Source organism: Mustela putorius, unplaced genomic scaffold (genome assembly GCF_011764305.1).
Source record: "Mustela putorius furo isolate JIRA1106 unplaced genomic scaffold, ASM1176430v1.1 tig00000275_pilon_pilon_pilon, whole genome shotgun sequence".
Taxonomy (NCBI): domain Eukaryota; kingdom Metazoa; phylum Chordata; class Mammalia; order Carnivora; family Mustelidae; genus Mustela; species Mustela putorius.
In genome coordinates, this window is record NW_025421341.1 from 2623647 (window position 1) to 2643018 (window position 19372).

General features: G+C 43.4%; 1 protein-coding gene across 4 annotated transcripts in view; it reads right to left on the reverse strand.

Moving 5' to 3' along the window:
* The window catches only part of HECW2 (HECT, C2 and WW domain containing E3 ubiquitin protein ligase 2), a 224044-nt gene that overhangs the window by 132696 nt on the left and 71976 nt on the right, over positions 1-19372 (reverse strand). For 3 of the 4 annotated variants that reach the window (XM_045078498.1, XM_045078497.1, XM_045078499.1), the window contains exons 2-3: positions 11939-12046; positions 3621-3715 (exon numbers count right to left, since the gene is read on the reverse strand). In XM_045078498.1, coding sequence (XP_044934433.1) covers positions 3621-3715; positions 11939-12046 — 203 coding nt within the window. Of the gene's footprint in view, positions 1-3620; positions 3716-10172; positions 10338-11938; positions 12047-19372 lie in introns of all 4 variants that reach the window. The other variant, XM_045078500.1, reaches the window with a different exon arrangement.

Below are 19372 nucleotides of genomic sequence, written 5' to 3' on the forward strand. Positions count from 1 at the left end.
AGTTACCAGGGGAGAGGTGGGGGGGGGCGGTGGGAGGAACGGGTGATGGAGATTCAAGAGCACACCTGTCACCATGAGCACTGAGTAATGCACAGAATTGTTGATCATTATACTGTACACCTGAAACTAATATTAACCCTGTCTGTTAATTATACTTAATTTTAAAAAATCATATCCTGCGAAGAGATAAAAACTACTAATCTAAACAAAGTTGAGCATTTAAAAAAAAATTCCATTCAAATTGTGAAATACAAATGTCTACTTCCTTCTCTACTTCCGGTCCCTTCTTCAGCACTATTTGGTATGGCACCTGCCTGATTCCTAATGTTTCAAATGTCATCAGCAATATGCGAGGGTGCCACCCCACTTCCTCACTTCATCTCATCCAGAAAAGCAACTACTTGATAATTCCGGGTTGGCTCTCCACCAGCACGCGTGGCTTATTATATTGTGGCGTTCCCCTCTGACTCATTATCCCCAGCTTACCGGGACAGAGACAGCAGCAAACTGGCCAATGACGGTCTCCCGCAGGCTTCACCCCACACCCCCCGGGCTACAGAGCGATGAACAGTGTAAGGGAGCCCAGGACACTACTGCGACAGACACTCGGCCACCTGCTTCTCCAAGTCCCGGGGCCAGTCAGACCCCTGGTGAACCGTAGCCTCCCCTCCAAAGGACGACACTGCCCAGTAAGATCTGTGCCCTCCAAAACACGATGTCTCTTCCTGCTAAGCCATACTGATGCTAAGTGAGTTAAATGAGATGGAAAAGGTTCATGGTTTGTCTTCGCTTAAGCCTATTCAAAATGTTGGAAGCTATTACAGAAACACAAGAAAATGCCTTTGAATGCTCATTTGAAAAATAGGCCACTGTCTGACAAAAGGCTAATGTGAAACAATTCTCCCAGAATTTACAGATTGTGTCCTTTACTACAACTGTGGCAAATGTTCATCTCAAATAATGTTCAACAAGTTCAATGTTATCATTCATGACAATAAAGCCAGGAAAGGCCAAACACTGTCGCTAGATATAAGGACATCAGGGATAAAAGCACTCGATGTTTAGAGAGCAGTTTTTAAATAAACTCACTCCATAGATTCCTTCCAGGAAAACCCAGAAGCAACTCCGACAATCGAGTGTTGGAACAATACGTGGTAGTGAGGGATGCCAGCTTTTATCTGTCCCTGAAGCCAGAGGATTTCCTGTTCTGAGAGCCCGAGACACGTATCACTGTGTATTCTGATGAATGACAATGACGTCAAAGTGCAAATGACAGAAGAGACACAACTCTTTTCAATCCCTGATTCACTGCAGGAGGATATACGAGAGAGGGGGCCATGGGATGAGGATGGCAGCTCGTTTCCTCCCCTACAGAGCTGCTTAGTTACTTCTCCCATGACTGTTCTTTGCACATGGTCATGGAATAATTACACCGAAGGGCTTCATCAATGTCAGTGCTGTCAACCAGTCACACTAACTAGACGCAAGTCATATAAGGAGGTGGCCACCATGCCAGAATAGAAACACAGCATCACGAGGTGTCCATGGGGCTCAGCCTTCCAGTTTTGGATACAGACCCAATTGTCTCAGCTCGGTCAGAAATCTATTGACCACCGATTTCATTAGTCATCCTTCGAACCAAAATATTTGGTTCTGATGGCAGGAGCTGTATTTGGGAAGCTTCTAAGGTTCTATAAAACCCGTCTGAAGCAAATTAATGATCTCCAAACTATCCACAGGCTTTGAGAGAGTAATCTCAATGCAAAATCAATGGAATGAGATCGATGTTCACCAGCCTGTAAGTCCTGCTGTCTTTGATGATACCTGATCACTGAAATTGCTCAAGTCTAAGAAAAACTGAATCCAGAAAACCATGTTTGGAAGCTACTATCTAATTTCATACAAAGTTAATTTTTCAAAGGTTTTAATATTACAAAAAACTCACTTTCCCAGTTTTATAGTTTTTTAGAAGATTAATTAAAGCATATACCAGTGCTTAGTATGTAACATGGCAGATTTTGTAATCGATAATTGTTATTCTCCTCTTGACCTTCAAAATCTTGTATAGTAAATGTGGATTAGTCTTTTAAATTCTAAACGATGTTTATTACGTGGGAACTCAAATGTAATTCAAATGTGAGAAGAATATTTAAATGCTGGAGATTTTACACATACGATTCCTACTCTCTTTAATGTTCTTCCCTCCCCGTCTCCACATAAGTAACTCCTGTTCATCCTTCAGATTGTCCTGCAAACACACCTTCTTCAAGGAAGCCCTCGATGGCCTTAATCAAGAGAAATCTACCAGTATATGCTGTCATAGTCCCATTTTACTCCTCCTCATAGTGATTATCACTCAAAGAAACGTAATCTAATTTAACTGCTGTCCTTGTCCCCACCAAATGTGAGAGAAAGGACTGGGTTTTGGCTTATCCTGCCATCCCTGGGGGTGGGTGCAATGTCTGGTACTTAGCAGGTACCCAGTGAATATCTGTTTGAATGAATACATGAAAAGGAAAGACTTCATGATACCACATCGTGGGTATGGACAATTTCAAAAGGCCACCTGCAGAGATGACTTTCTGAATTTCAGGGAGTCAACATGGCCACTTGTCTATTTCCAAAAATGCATGGGTCTATAAACACATACATACACACAACAGACATGCACACACACACACTCACACACCGAAACACTTTGTTATGAAGATTCTATATTGTGGGAGTCAATGTTTTTCTCTTGAACGTTCATGGCCTGATTTTTATTAATGGCTCATAGAAGCTACAATGCTTTACATATCTTAGACTCAAAGAATCTCCTCAAACCACCTGAACCCAACCATCCCTGTACAATGAAGTACATCTTACAAAGCTGTTAGATTCCAAAGTCAGTCAATGGAGTGAAAAAATGACAAAACTGAAAAAAGCAATCCTTTGGAAAGTACCATGTTGGAAATGGGGACATTCTCTCCTTCAAAAGGCCAACATAACCAGCTCCCCCAAAACTAAATTCGGTATCTGTTCATTTGAAGACCTGGTGAAGAGACTGACTTCCTCTAAGTGGCCATGTCATACCAAAAATGTCTGGTGTCTTCAGGCACTAGAGCCCAACTCAGCATGAAGGGATCTAGTGCTCAGACCTCCTGAGGGTACAGCACACGCACGATCCCCATCTTATACTCTTTGGCGTGAAAGCTTGTTAAGTTGACTGGCAGGCAGAATCACACATGATTAAAACTGTTATTTTTCCCTTTTACTCGCTGAGCTCACGTATATTAAACTCACTTACGATGCAATGCCACCATCTCTTCCCAACCAGTCACCTAGATGAAATTTAGACTAAGTTTGATGAGCTACTCACTTGTTTGCTTCCTGAATGGCTTCTCTGAGGAGCTGACTATTTACAGATTGTCACAAATCAAATCAGATTTTTCCACTGATTTGTGTTATGGATCAAGGTAAGGCAGCCTGTAAGTTCTTCCCTTTCCTTAAGCGGGTGCCCATGCTGCTATGCATTTCCTTTTTTCATTGTTCCCCATAACTCTGCCTGGGCTGCACTGGCAAAAATAGAAAGTGGCCCTGGGGACCTCCTGAGGAAGCGGACAATGAGGGGCACTCACCATCACAGCCGGGTTCTTCACGGTAATGCAGGGGGTCGTGGCACGAAGGGCTCCACTGATGCCGTGGTAGTATTTAAAACAGATTTTTATCTCCGCTGCAAATCGATTAGGGAAAAAAAAAAAAACAAACAATAATTTAAACATTGAGACAAGTCATTCAGGAATCGACTGAAGAAATCCGGCACATCGCCTCTCAGAAAATGCTGCTCGCGACTCTTGCAGTGATCCCTCCTTTCCGAATCAGAGAGACAAAGGATACCAACTCCTGTCTGGCGTTTTCTAAAAACGTCCCAAACAGACGAAGCATAATGCACAAAAACAACACACAAAATAGGTATAGCGTAGCGCTGAGAACTGAACTAGCCACCTCTGACCCAGGTAGTCCACTGCGCCCCAGACCCTGTGCTTGTCTCAGCTCATGCTGTTAGTCAATCCTCACTTCAACCCTGGGGGGTGGGGATGCCTGTCCCCATTTTACAGAAGAAGTGCTGAGGCTTCCGAAGGTCAAGCAAACAGGAAACGTCAGAGTCAGGACTCAAACCCAATCTGTCCCATTCCAAAGCCTTCGCTCCCAACCTCTACGATAGACACAGACTGCCCCCTTCAGTGGAAATAGCAAAAAGAGCAGTCTAACAAAGTGAAGAAGTCGTAGACTCTGAAGTGTGAGGAAATCTGTATTTTAATTTTCCAAGTGGCTTCAATGCAGCCACTGCCGGGGATCAAATTCAGGAACCACTGCCATACAGATAGATGGATAGGAATAGACAGACAGACAGAGAGATGATAGATATGGATATATACGTGGCATACGTCTCTCTCCCCACAGCGGTGCATGTGTCTGTGTGTATGCACGTGTGTGCATGTATATATAGTCTGAGCTTGATAAAAGAGCAATGCAAATGCCAATTATTGGTTTAAGAAAGTAATGACAATTTCAAAGACCATGAAGCCAAAACGTGTCAAAGACAGAACCCACAGCCACCAGAATTTCTGTGTGTACAGAGCATCTGCGCCATGGCAGTGTCACTGCAAGGTGTCCTCTTGCCAAGGTGCAGGGTAACACCACAACGCTGCTGACGGCAGGACACCGGGAAGAGTCCCGGCCCGCGGGGGTGGAGCTCCCCTCTCAGCTGAGCTGCCCGGCTTAAGAAAGTGGGACCAACTAGATGTACTTCCCCAAGGGAGCTCAGAGTCCACTGACTCTCCTCCCTGTGTGACTGGCCTCCTGTAGAGTATTTGGTTTGACTATTTTAAGAGAAAGATAGAATGATTAAAGAAAAACCCTCTTTTAGAAATTTATACAGGATTTAAAGTACTATATACAAGAATATAATATGATATTCTATTTTCCTATCTAGGACAAAATACTAAAGCTCAAAAAACTGACTATCATGGGGCAGAGTAGTGAGTGTTTCCGTCATGTACGATGCTCACATGCGGTGGTTCACAAGGTTCTCGGCATCATCAAGCAGGAGATCCTTCCCAGGCACCCACCACAACACGTGCCCAGGGAATCAGAGAGGGGTTCTGGTCTAGCCAGTGTTTCATGGTGTAGCTGTTAGGATGAGGATTACAGGCAGGACACGACATAAGAGACAAGCATTAAAAATAAAGGGCCGAGAGGCGGCAGAGTGTAGAGACCACGGAGAGGATGAGTGAGGACGCAGTGGAGTCAGAAAGACCTCATGGCACAAACTGGTCTGGACTCAAACTTCCAGAGGAGAAAAATGGAGCCGAGCGAGTGAGGAAGGGCGAACGGGAGAGGAGAAGGAGTGTGCTGGGCTTGAGGACCAGCTAGACGACCTGCACAGGAATTCCGGCTTCGCTATGACCTCACTGGCCTGGGAACACCTCTGCGAAGGACCTTCCCAAACACGAACACAAGCTTTCAGGTATTACTGAAACGGTAACGGCTGCAGAGATGGCAGCGGACCTTCCTCTTCCTCCCCCACTTGCTTTCTTCCAAGACCAACAGCGCGTCTGCCAGAAGCACAAAGTGAAGCACCGGCCCACGCAGAACCAGCTCAGTGGCGAGCCCGAGGTCTGCGCCTCTGGCAGAGCTCGTTAGCATCACACTCGGATCGCTGGCCGCCAGCCCTCTGCGAATCTGCCCGCAGCAGCGCCTCACAGATCAGGTCAATGGTAAGTGAGCGAGCAGAGCAGCTCTTTTCCCATAAAGGGAAGGGCATTTTAGAAGACATCGTCCCCCAACTCCCTCTCATTAGGATGCTCTCTCCTCTTTTGTAAGGTGTTAAGAGACAGCTATGTAATAGACTATGGGACCAAAAAAAAAAAAAAAAAAGTCTCATTTTTGTTTTTAGGATGTGAATAGCCCAGACAGCTTTGCTAGTGAACCCATTCTGGATATCATTTAATTCTTTGCTATAACAAAAGTCTCTAGTTATTTGCGCCTGGATTGAAAGGCCCCAGCTCCGCAAGCGGAACACCAGTCCTGCCCCTTAAAAATACAGCAACACTCTGTGCTGAGGGGGAACGTTCCTCGGCAAATATTAGTTAGTGCTTTATGAGGTCACTCAAGATTCTACAAACTGGTGTAACTAACCAATGTCCCTTGGAGTGAGAGGGAGGAAAGACCGCCACATTCTGATCGATGTACCTCAACATTTTAGTTGTCCAAAGAGGTAACCTAGAAGATGACACAAGATGGGCAGAAAAGGGGAGCTGGGGTTCATGCTTCTACTTGAGCTAAAAATTGTAACCACTAACTGCAGAGGAAAACAAAAAGTTACTTCCAAGAAAGGGATCCAGCACAGGTAAAAGTGAGCAGGTGAATGATGACGGGCACCAGAGAAGGGAGAAGCCCGCCCCCCCAACCCCCGCCCCGCAGGGCCGGCCAGCCCCAGGCACGGGCAGGGCAGGTGCAGGACTGAGGGGCAACGAACAACCCAATCCCCCCGAGAACGGGCGCTCCACAACCCCATGCGGCAGCCGAAGTCTCCTTGTATTGGCCTCAGATTATGGAAAGAGGTACACGTGTGCCTGTGTGTGTGTGTATGTGTGTGTGCGCATATTCCTTCAGACTAGAAAAAGCAAGAGTATTTTCTCTCCCCAAAATCCACTTATTAAAAGCATGTTGCCTCAGAGGGCAGCAGGCAAGAGAAGGTGAGGCCTCCCCCATAGCCCATGAGGACTATCATTGGTTGGGCCCGCTCTAGCCTCGGAAGAAAGGAAGGACGGACGAACCACCCAAATGGCATCTTCCTCTCTCACAGGTCCCTCCCGAAGCCAGTCATGAATTATGGAAGTATATTTTTGTGCCTTTCGGGAATCTTCAGGATACTTTCATTTATAGAGTTCCTACAATAGAGATTTGGCAGCCCCTATTTAAATGCTGACAAGACATAAAAGCCCCTTTATTTTTCAATGTTTAACTTACTAATTTCCATAAACACAAATGAAGACATCTCCCAGAGCACCAGCACGTCAGCTCCATCCCCTCACAGACAGAGGAGGATCCTGACACACGTTACCTCAGGCTTGTTTTGTGCGGAGGGAGGTCAGGGAGGCGGAAGGAATGTCAAGTAGTGTTTAGGAATATAACCATGCACCTAAGTAAAGGGGTTTCTATAACTGTGATAATGACATTGCATTTTAAAAGTAGTCTTCTTGTTTCTGGGTTTGTATCTGAGTAGGACATCTCCAGATAGATCAAGTGAGACTGGTAAAATGGTTGTCTTCAGGGAGGGACACTGAGGACCAGGGCATGAAGTTGAGGAGATACTCACTTTTACCGTTTGTACCTTTAAACACTACCTATACTCTTTTCATACACTACGTATTCAAAAGTAATTTTTTAAAAGTAATCTCAACTCAACTACATTAACTCTGGGCATCAGTATAAAACTCCATTTCAAGCCCTCTGAAAAGTTTCCACAGGCCATGCCCTGTACGGAATGGTTTTGTCTCAAAGACTAGGAATTTGCACATCACCTTAAATAGCTACAAGATTCACTTAGGCAGTCACTAATAGTTTGTCCCTATTCAGAAAGTCTGTATATTTCCCAAGTTTCTAGAAGTCGAATATTTTGAACCACAAGATGGATGAAATGGAAATGTCCTTCCCTCAAGAATTTTTATTTAAAAAGAAAAATCCTGAGGGGTACCTGGGTGGTTCAGTCGGTTAAGCGTCTGCCTTCAGCTCATGACCCCAGGGTCCTGGGATGGAGCCCCCCACAACAGGCTCCCTGCTCAGTGGGAAGCCTGCTTCTCCCTCTCTCTCTGCCGCTCACCCCACTTGTGCTCTCTCACTCTCTCAAATAAATAAATAAGATCTTAAAAAAAGAAAAATCTTTTTTTTAAATCAAACTAACTGCAATTTATTCTAAAATATGATTTTAACTATTGCCCTAAATGCTTTTATTACAATCTTCGTATCCTGATTCCCATTCATAGGATCTTTTATTCAGAATTCACAAACTGGACCAAGTAAAACATTCTAGTCCTCATGGTTTTGAGGAAATCTGCCCATGTTTCCAGTGACAGGTGAACTTACCATTTATATGTTCCTGCAAGTCGTCGTCTTTTAACAAGGGCCAACATGGCCTGAGCGGCCAAGCCCTCCTCTGCTAAAGCTCAGATACACAATCATGAAAATCAAAGACAGACAATATCAGTGTGGATGTAGCAGAAACCTAATAGGATTAGAGGATGAACAGGATCCCAAAACTAAAGTATGAGAGTGGAAAATAAATAGCACCAAATCTCCATCTAAGGGACCAAAGGTCATTCTGATGTTGGTGGGGAGGGGCTTGGGAATGGATATGTTTAAAGCAAAGAGGCCCAGGCCACCTGCCCTCCCCCCACCCACCTAAAGCCTCCCACAAAGGTTCTGTTTTGGCAAGGCACTGCATCCTGGAAAGTATACTAATTAATCAGAGTGCCAATCAGAGACGAGGCTCTTACGGACGCAAGCCACTTACATCTCTGATGGCCCGTTTCCTCCTCGAGCCTACTTCCTAGGACTGAGACAGGTAAGATACGTGAAAACACTGGATCATATATTATCGATTTCCTGATATTATCCTCAATGATCAGAAAGCAGTTTAGCATACAGTAGTGAGTTTTGCTATTTCCAAGTTCATTCATCGATCCGGGATTTGGTGAGCTCCTAGAAGAGCCATGTGACACAAGGTTGGAACTTAATACCTCGTGATGTCTGGGGAGAGACAGACGGACATATGAATGGAAGGAATGAAGGAACGACAAAAGCGGGTCTGGATGAATCAATAAATGAATGACCATCATCTGTGTAAGACTATCGACCAACAGGGACAGCCGAGCATGACGGGACAACTTAGAAACCTTTTAGATTTCCAAACTCAAGATGCATCCTGCAAAGATGACCCATTCGGTTTCAGCAAACTAAGCTCATCCGAGTCTACAGTCTTATGACAAGTAGGTGCAGAGGAAGCTGATCCTCCTGTCCAGCGCCTGGGAAGGTCATCTGCCCCAAATTAAACCCGTCTTCGTCCTTCAAATTCATTTAAGTAGGCCCTGTAATAATAGAAGTCTGGGCAGCCTGCCTCCTCTGGGGCTTTATCTAGACAAACTAAAGCCATCTTTACATTCAGAAATAGACAGCGCTCAAATCAAGGTTTGCCCATGAACTTAGGTCAATGTTCACAGAATTTTATTTTGCCTGAACTTCTGATGAGCTAAAGATAAATTTTCTTTCTGAAGATGAGAGCAAAAGTTTTTAAATGTCCTAAGTTTTCAAGATCAGAGACTGAAAATATAGAAGCTCTCTAACTGCCCCCCCCAATTCTTTTTAAGTTCCATGCCATCAGCTCCCAAGGTTTAAGCAAAACTTCATTATGCTGGGAAGTCCCCTTAGGTCTGCTGTAGCCAGATATGGGGTAAAAAAGTGATGTGTGAAAGACACAGACTATACTATGAAGAATACACCTGACCTTTTTACATTGAAAGGATAGGGATGTGTGTGGAGGGCCCTCACTTTGAGTAAAGAAGATAAACTTTACTCTGAAGCCCAATCTTTCCGTAATTCTCACTCACTGTCTTGGATTTCAATGAACACGACTTTTCTCAGTCCTTAAAGAAAAAAAAAAAATTACCGCATATTTCCAGTTTTACATCCATGATACACAATATCTCCAATTTTGTGTGTGCGGAATTAAGGTGGAATTGAAAGGAGAAAATAACAACAGCAACAACAACAACAAAACCCTACTCTTCATTCCCAGTTCCTAGCTTCAATGTCAAGGTTATTTCTATTCAATACTAGAGCAAGCTATAAAAAAAAACATTCATCTGGACAGAGGTATTAGCACACCCTGATCAGCCAGGACATTACAAATCTCTAAAGCTTTTGGGAGGAGAAATAAAATCAACCCCGGCAAGTGGGAGCCTCTGCAAAGAGGGTTTCTCGCACATCGTGTTCCAACAGAGCCGTATGTGATACTGACTCTTCCCAGGTGGTTCTCGCGAGCCCCACGGCATGAACCGGCGCAGCCCATCCACAGGTGATCACTCCTAGCGGTCTGGCGCTTTGGAGAGAAAAAGAGGCTGCTTTACCTTTTCCCCTGAAGTTCAGCTGGCAAAATTTCTCAGCTCTATCAGTCTCTCAAATCCTGGGATCCTTCCAGAGGAGGAATCGCCTTGAATGAAAATAACCCATTCCATGTTCTCCCACATTCTTTTATCACTTGTTTTTCTCATTAGTGGATGGCGATGCCAGCACTGGGCCAAATGTTGGAAAGTAAAGAAAAGTAGAAATGAGCCAGGAAAACAAATGACCCATAATCTGACCTCCTAGGAAACAACCCATGTTCACATTTTGGCAAATCCCCTTTCAGATTTTTTCCTATGGGTCATGATATTCGTTAGATTTGTGTCGTATCTGTCTGCTTTTCTGCCCCCTCGTTTGCTGATACATCGTGCACATTCTCCCTTAAAAACTGCAGTCCCCTTAAGGTTTCAAGAGAGACTCCAGCCAGCTACTGAACTACGAAAAAAAAAGACAGTCTTTTGGGGAGAGAAGCATGATTAGAGAAAGTTAGGAAATGCTGATCTACCACTAAGGATGTGGAAGAAATTATCTGATGTCTTTAATGGCAATTCAAAGTGACAGATGTTCGTCTTTGAAAATAACTTTTTATACTCCAGAAATTTATATACTTCAATAAAAATATACTTATAGGGGCACCTGGGTGGCTCAGTAGGTTAAAGCTTCTGCCTTCGGCTCAGGTCATGATCATGATCCCAGAGTCCTGAGATGGAGCCCCGCATCAGGCTCTCTGTTCGGCAGGGAGCCTGCTTCCCTTCCTCTCTCTCTGCCTCTCTCTCTGCCTACTTGTGATCTATCTCTCTCTCTGTCAAATAAATAAATAAAATCTTTAAAAAAAATACACTTATAGCAGGTTCTCATTTAATCAAATCTTACTTTGTATTTTAAGGTTTAATATGTACCATCCTTCAGTACTAACATCTATACACACACTCACCTATATTAAATCTCTTAAATTCTTACATGAACTAAACAACTCAGGAGAATTTTAAATAGCCCATTTTTCTACCTTAATAAAGAATTCTCCAAATGTGAAAGTTCATTTCAACCAACCAGTAAATCACATATTCATTCACACTTCTATCTGTTCCACAAAAACATATGTACTATGTTCTCAATAGTATTAGTGGCAAATATAAGTACTCCCCTTCACCCTAAATAAGAGGGAAGAAGATATTTCTGTGAACCATATATTATGTAGAAGCATTTATCCTTATCAAAAAATACATCATCAAGTCAACTGGGTTATGGCTGAGTTACCGGCAGCCAATTTCTGGTTCTTAAAAATGACCTCGACTCTCCCACCTCCTTGTAAAGACCGGGACCCAAACACAGTCGTTACTGCTGCTGGGGGAAATGAGAGCCAAGTATTCTATAGGCCAATAAAATTCTTGAATTATTCTTTTTGCTTTTTGAAATTAATACAATAAATATTAATTACAAATGTAGATACAGGGTATATAAAATACATAAAGTATTAAAATAAATAATAGAATAAATACATGCTTTATATACTACACATTCACAAGGTACATGTAATGTGCACGTGTGTATACACACACACACACATATTTACACACGCTTTTTAAAAATATGTGAACATCCTCTAACAAGGATTTTCTAAAATATTATATTTCCCAGTTTGAAGACACATGGCATAAATATGTAAATTAGAGCTAAAAACGTTCATAATAAATTCAGAAAAGACCCCCTAGGTTTCCAGGTATTTATAGAATGTTCCGTAACAAACTTCTATTTCTCGTTTCGTACTTACGTTCCATGAAATAGGGCCCAGGCTCAATTCTCCACACAATTTGCCCTTTTTGGGTTCCAGTCACACCCCTGTTTTTAGAATCCCAGAAGTTGGCTGGAGAATTCTCATCTGGAAAAAGCAAACAAACACTTTTCAGCTTAATTACAACCTATGTGTCCTTCCTTAGCTCCAAGACTAATGCAAGTTCTAAAATAAAGGACAGAAGAGATAAAGGGGGAAGTATTAACAGGCAGTAGGACGAGGCGACCACTGCCCTGCATTTCTGCACTTGCATTGATACGGGAGAACCAGGGCGGGGTGGAAGGAGTCTGGCATTTCGGGGCTTGGCCAGGTCAATGAACGTCCCCAAAACACGAAACTGGAAAGAACAAAGGGTATGACCACTGCAGGGTCAGTGGTCAGCTGACAGATAAGAAAGGAGTTGGGTGCGCTCCCATCTACAAAATCCTAGATAAAAAGACAGGAAGAGCAAAGGTGGGAGACCCTAATAGAACTCCAAATGGAATTTTAAAAGGGGGGACCTTAAGCTATGAAAATGAGTGAAGACACAGTACAGGTTTGCCATGAACAGTGTTCAGGAGGCACCAACCAAATCATCATGTCTGCTAGGATAACCTTTCACAAAAAGCCAAAGGCGTAAAACCTTGAACAATACAAAAAAAGAAGAAAGGGTTTAGGCATTTGTTTGGACAGAGGACAGTGACCTGAAGAGCAGGACTATAACAGCACTTCCCAAGCGTTCTGACCTCCCAGCACACAGAAAACAGTAATATTTGTAGAGCGCATTGACACACGAAAGAGACGCTAGTAACATAAAACGGAAGGCAGGGATGTTCTGAGGGCTCCAGGCTTTCCCCCACCACCCCAAGGGCTGAAGTTCATATTCTATCATTTGCCCGCACCACACTAATTTGAAGCTCTGTCCCAGGGTCTAGAATAGAAAATATAACCAAAAAGACCATTCAGAGTTTGATAGGTACATGGAAATGTGTACAGTGACACTAGTTCTTCAAGTCATACACACTTCACTTGTCTCCGCAAATCCCTTTCGCAGGAGGGAAGGTGAAGGACACGCTTTCCCTGAGAGCTGGGACCGGCCAGACATGGAGTCAGAGGGACACTGGAAAACAGGAAAGAGGGAACAAGTCCCAAGCTCAAGGGAATCGTCCTAAGAAGAAAAACCTCTGCCCGCCCTTTGTTTTCTCATGCTTCTGGAGCACGAGAGAAATGGAAAGTGGACCAGAGCGAGGGGTCAGATAGCCCAGCCCTGAGAGGTTTCTGTCTGGGGCTGTGCTGGGAGCCCATGACCTTCAGCACAGGGATAAGCCGAGACGCTCTGAGAGCGATGGTCCTCCCCGCCTTTGGCGCTGAGCACACTGTCGTCAACAATTCTTCTCGTGAAAGATCGAGAAGGGGCCACTGTCCTCTCTAGGACTGGGAAAGCATGACACACTCTTGCCGTCTCCTCCCCCCAAACAAGCAACACGAGGCCAATCATCCATTCCTTCTCCGAACAGCACAGCAAAGCCGATATTTAAAAGGCGGTCACCGAAAACTGGTTGTGATAGATGTCGTGGGGCTCCTCGGGGCAGATCCCGACCACTGCCCTCCACTGAGCTTCCTCCTTGCCAAATGAAACCCCAGTTTTACCCAAGGCAACAGTGTTCCCAGTTAAAGACACTCCCCTCGCCAGAATACCTTGCAGCGAAGGGTGGCGCGTGGCATAGCTCTGGCCCGCGCCATGGCAATGGAAGTCTACTGGGTGGGACTTCCAGGAAAGCTATTATTTTCCTGAGTTAAAAAGGGCAGAGTCAAGGGCAGACTCAATAACCCTTTTTGCTCTTCCCTCCCCTCTGTTCTTGGATGAGAGCCACATGCTAAGGATGGCAGAGCAAGAAGCCAGAAGTAACCACGACAAGTCCTTCAGCTCTGCATCACGTGCCCTCAGGCTGCTTGCTACCTAGCAACAGTACATTGCTAGCTGGTTAAGCCACTGTAGATAGGTTACTCTACCTGCATCTTCACACAATTCCTAACAGATACACCCACCACCCTAAAATCCCATCAGTGATGCAGACTCATCGTGCCTGACTTGATCCAGAATCCCCTCAACAGCATCACTGCTTTGGTCTAGAGCACAAAGATGCTGGCTACGCATCTAAAAGAGAATTTACTGGGAGGAGCTGCTTGGCTGGAGAGAGAGACTCTCCTGTTTTTGCAAAGAAATATACCTTTTTCAGCTATTGTCACTTGGAAGCCACAAAAAGCTGGGCCCTGCAAGGAACAGACTACAGGAACAGGGACTAGAAGGTGTCCAGCCAACCAAAATGCTTTTTTATTTTTTAAAACGTGTCTATGCACACAGCGAATTTTCTGAAAATATTATTGTGAAAATTTCCTCTTGAGGCCTCAGGAAAGAGGAGGCAGCATTACGTCTTGTTTTAAGGAGCAAGCACCAGGATCCCAGTGATACAAAGCCGTGGTAGTGAAACCGCCCTCGCTAATGCGACCTCACTAGAGGAGGTTGGCACTTTCGGGGTTACTGACCTTTTCTCCCAACACCATCGGCTAAGCCAAACGAAGGACACGCTCCTGACAGAGTGAGCCTGAGGCTCCGCACTCCCTTTATATGTTTCCTGGAAAAGAACTTTGACAGAGAACCAGCATTGGCATCTCTTGTCCCAGGAAGGGCCACTAAGAAACTCTTTCCTTGGCAGCCACATCCACTTCAAGGCAGAAATTCTGCCCCGTGTGAAGTAGGAATTAAGGGGGAGCAGTGATGGGTGCTTCTCTCGAAGAGCCTGTTCCAAGAAACGGATCAGACTTGTGCATTCAAGGTACCCACCAGCTCTTGTGGGTTGGGACAAGCCATGTATCTTAGACTTTAATTCCCCGCACTGGTTTGTAGGTCACGTAGACAACTCCATTTGGTTAAATTCATGATATTTAAAGAAAAAAAAAAGGAGTTGAAGCAAAATGTTGAAAATGTACTGTGGGTATTCAGGCTCAGCTGGAATTCCAACGCCCCATAAAGATGAGAAATGGGTCAGAACTGGGACGAGAGAGCCCACAGCGGAAGTGTGGTGGGTCTGTTTCCATTCAAAATGCCACAGCAGGGGACCCACCCTGTCAATCTCCATGGGGAAGATCTTATTCTGCACCAAGCATGGTGGCTGTCACACAGCAGATACCCAAGCTCGTTAATAGTCTGGTTATTTTAGGCTAAAATTTCTCTCTGATGAGATGATGTTTCTGATCATTCATTATCACCAACAGAGACAAGGCCCTCTGCCAATGAGTGGCACTAACACTTCATTGAAAATATCAAGTCCGTATAAATAAGCCAGCTTAGGAGCACAGAGCACAAATGATTTCAATAGGATTATCACGGCCTCCTCGGCCACTACAGCTCCTACTGCCGCAAACTGGCACAACTCTGGCCAGCCTTGGTCACACCACGTCAAGAACAGCGCGTATGACTCACTGCCTTCCTTTATTTCAAAACTAATTTTAATTGGTCCCTCAGAGTAAAATTTTCTTCGTTAAGTAGGTTAACTAACACCTTTGTTTAGGTTGCAGTCAATTCTAGTCTGGACCCAGAACACCTTTGCTGTGACAGCATTCCTACGCTGAGATCTATTTTTCATGGATATCTGAGAACAGAATGTTTTTTTTCCCAGATTGCATGAGTTGTTTTTCTTTCCCCTCATCTAACATGCATATTAGGTTATTTGGTCTTTTTTAAATGCCCCAATTCCAAAGAAGAAAAAGAACGGAGTTTAAAATGGTATACCAACCAAAGGGTACTAAGCCCCCCACAACTATAATGAACACATAATTAGAAATCTATTTCTTCCTCCACTGAATGAACATTGTGATAAATCAAAGAAATCTTGTTGGCTTTTAAAACCAATCATCAGTTGTTGCATTTGTACCTGGCTACTTCCTTTTCCCATTTCTCTTAACAACTAGTCCAATCTGCCCCGGTCCTCACATCCCGTAGCTCATTTCCACGCTCTGGTGTGGAGCGGGTAACATTCAAAACATGTAGAACGTTAGGTCTCATCTCTCTAATATCTTTTCTGTACCCATACCTTCAGCTCCCCTTCTTGCCCAGGGTTCGACCCCGTCAGGGAGGAGGCTTTGACCCAATCCCCTCTACCAATCACCTTAATTTTGAGTTTCTTCCTTTCAACCTAAAAATATGTCTGCTTCTATAAGGCACACTTAACTGGTTTTGTTTTTGCTCTTTGAACATTCCCTTCTTCACTCCCTTTTCCATTCTCATTCTTATTTCTCCTCCTACTAGGATTAAAGTATCTGTTTTCCAATTGAAAAAGTCTTACTTGGGGGGCACCTAGGTGGCTCAGTTGGCTAAGCGTCTGCCTTCGGCTCAGGTCATGATCTCAGGGCCCTGGGATGGAGCCCCGCATAGCACTGGGCTCCTTGCTTAGCAGGGAGCCTGCTTCTTTCCCTCTCCCTCTGCGGCTCCCCCTGCGAGTGATCTCTCTCATTCTTTGTGTCAGATAAATAAATAAAATCTTTAAAAAAATAGTCTTATTTTCTAAGAGCACATAGTCTAGATACTTGGGTAACTTTCAAGTTGGAATATAATTACAAGAAAGAAACACTGAAGATGTTTAATTCATGTACCTAAATACCTTTTCTAAATCTAATTTTGTTTGGTATGGTTTATATAAAGCTTGTCCACTCATATGTCTTTTTTGTTCTCTTACAAGTCTGGTTGGCAGTACATTTTCTCTAAATAGAAAAGCAAAGTACACACACACAAAAGCCCTAAAAATCCTTTCGATATAATTGTATACCTGTTTATGAATATTATGGGAACGTGATAAAAGAAACCTTGAAAATCTTCCCTCCTGCCTATTTTAGCAGCCCATGATACTTTTGCAGAGTGACTTCATTTAGTGTTTTTTCTAATTACTCTTTAGAGCTATTTCCATTTATTCTGTTATGAATACCGGAATTAATTGTTAAGTCTGTTTCTCCAAGGGAGAAACAAATAAAGTGTTTGGACCCAGAAAACAAAGGCGTAGAGATAGAAGATGACATCACACACAAATCTCTTAACTACAGAATAGTTATTGGCTCAGATAATTTTCGCAGAACTAATTAATTAGGTCAGAAACAGAACCCCTTTCCTTAATTAAAATCACATTATCTTTAGGAGGAACATGGTGGAGACTTAAAAAATCTCTACATAAGCAAATTTACCAACATGTCGGGCACACTCATTAGGAAACAATCATCACTGGCCACTCTTCCCTTTAGCTAACTGATCCCCCCCAGTCACGACTGCCCACCTCCACTGCTCACGATGAACATCCTGAAGTTCTTTAAAACGTAGATTCCTGGACTGCTCTTCCAGACAGTTTGGTCCAATAGGTTTGAGTTAGGATGCAGGCATCTGGATTTCAGCTAATTCCAATAGAGATACTACTACAAAGGCCACACATGGAAAACCTGTTCTGTGGTTATTTGCAGGGATACTGAGCAATCACAGCAACGCTTTGGGCCCTGTTCATTGCTAACAACTCTCCTTCTCATTTGTTAGCTTGTTCATTCATTCACCGAAAAGCACTCGCTGACTGCCTACTGCAGAAGAGAAGAAGCACCCACTTCCTGCCATCAGGAGTTCCCAGTGTGGGGACTGGGGTGGAGGGCGGTGACTGGAACAGAGGCACAATGCAACACCAAGAGTGCGTGCAAACTTTCTGCAGTGTGAAAGAGGGACAGAGCGGGACAATCAGCACTCCCTGTGACTGTGTGTAGTTCATAGGGCTCGGGATCTATCAGGTTTGATGTATCCTGGGAGGCACACGGAGATATCCTTTGGGAAATCTACACCCTTAAGCCAGTCATTAAGGTGTTTCAGGCACTCCTTTGCTTCATGTTCTGCAGACATACTGCATTACCAAGGGGGCTCATTTTTTAGTTCTATGAATGGTCATAGGAAGCAATAAACAAGTGGCCATATTTAGAGCTGAATTCAGCTGTAAAACTTAGTGTTGTTGCCTGGGCCCCAGGATGTTATCTTTTTCATCTTTGGCAAAGTACAATTAATTATATTAACATACAACGTGACTATAAAGAATAATTAAAATAATGAATTCTCTCCTCAAATGCCACAGAAAGCTAAAATAATATAAGCAGAAAGGCTTATTCTTTTTTTTTTTTAAAGATTTTATTTATTCATTTGACAGACAGAGATCACAAGGAGGCAGAGAAGCAGGCAGAGAGAGAGGGGGAAGTGGCTCCCTGCCAAGCAAGAGTCTGATGTGGAGCTCAATCCCAGGCCCCTGGGATCATGACCTGAGCTGAAGACAGAGGCCCAACCCACTGAGCCACCCAGGCACCCCAGAAAGGCTTATTCTTTAAAACTCTTCTTTCCCCCATAATATTTCACATGCAGAGATCACTATGAAAATTACCTTTAAAAGACTGTTCTTCCTGTACATGATTTCTGGATTCCAGAAATGTCCTCTGAACAAGCTTTTAAGATAATAAGAAAATATACAGGAGACGTGACCAGACATCTCAAACATATCCAAACATAATTTGGATTTGCAAATGTTTCTATGTCCCTGTTAATATTTCCAAAATCTCCATAGAGTGGTAGAGATAAAATAGGAACAAATATATATGTATATATATTTGAGATATATACATACAAATAGAATAATATATGTAATATATATTATATATATATTTCGAATATATACATATATATATGTATATGTATATATTCAAAGCCTTCACTCTTCTATCAATCAGCCAAGGGGAGTTAGAAATGAGAAAGTTTTCAAGAAAGATGCCATATGACAGATTGTGCCAGAAAGATGAAAAATGATGCTTGCAAATTTTCTTTTGCTTTATAGTAATTCCTCCCCACATTTCCTCACAAATGGCATAAACATTAAAGTTGTTTCAAATTACCTTTTGGATACAAATCAAATGTAACTGTCCTGAGATTGGATCAGGGAGGGGCCTGGTGTACTCTGGCTGTACTCAAAAATTAGATGCCCTGAGATTTGGGATTTGGAGAGCACTGGACTAAACAACAATTTGAATCAAAAGTATCTTTGTAGACCTAGACAAAGAGCACAACTTCACAGGGACTGTGTGATTGTTTTTAATAATTTTCTAAAAGTTTTTGCAAATTTTCTACAAGTATGTGCCAGGCAGGTTATGGAATCCTGCTACAGTGGGACAGAGAAACTCTGACAACGACTCTGGGATCTGAACTACATTGCAAGGGGAGAGTGATTCTTTACTAGGGATTGGGCCACACAGAATACCAATCTTATGAAGTACTGTGAGAATTCACTAACAGCCTTCCTCATGAATTTGCAAAGGTGACATTAGTTTTAATCCAGTCTCCCTAGATGCCCAATTCCTGACACCGATGCTTCC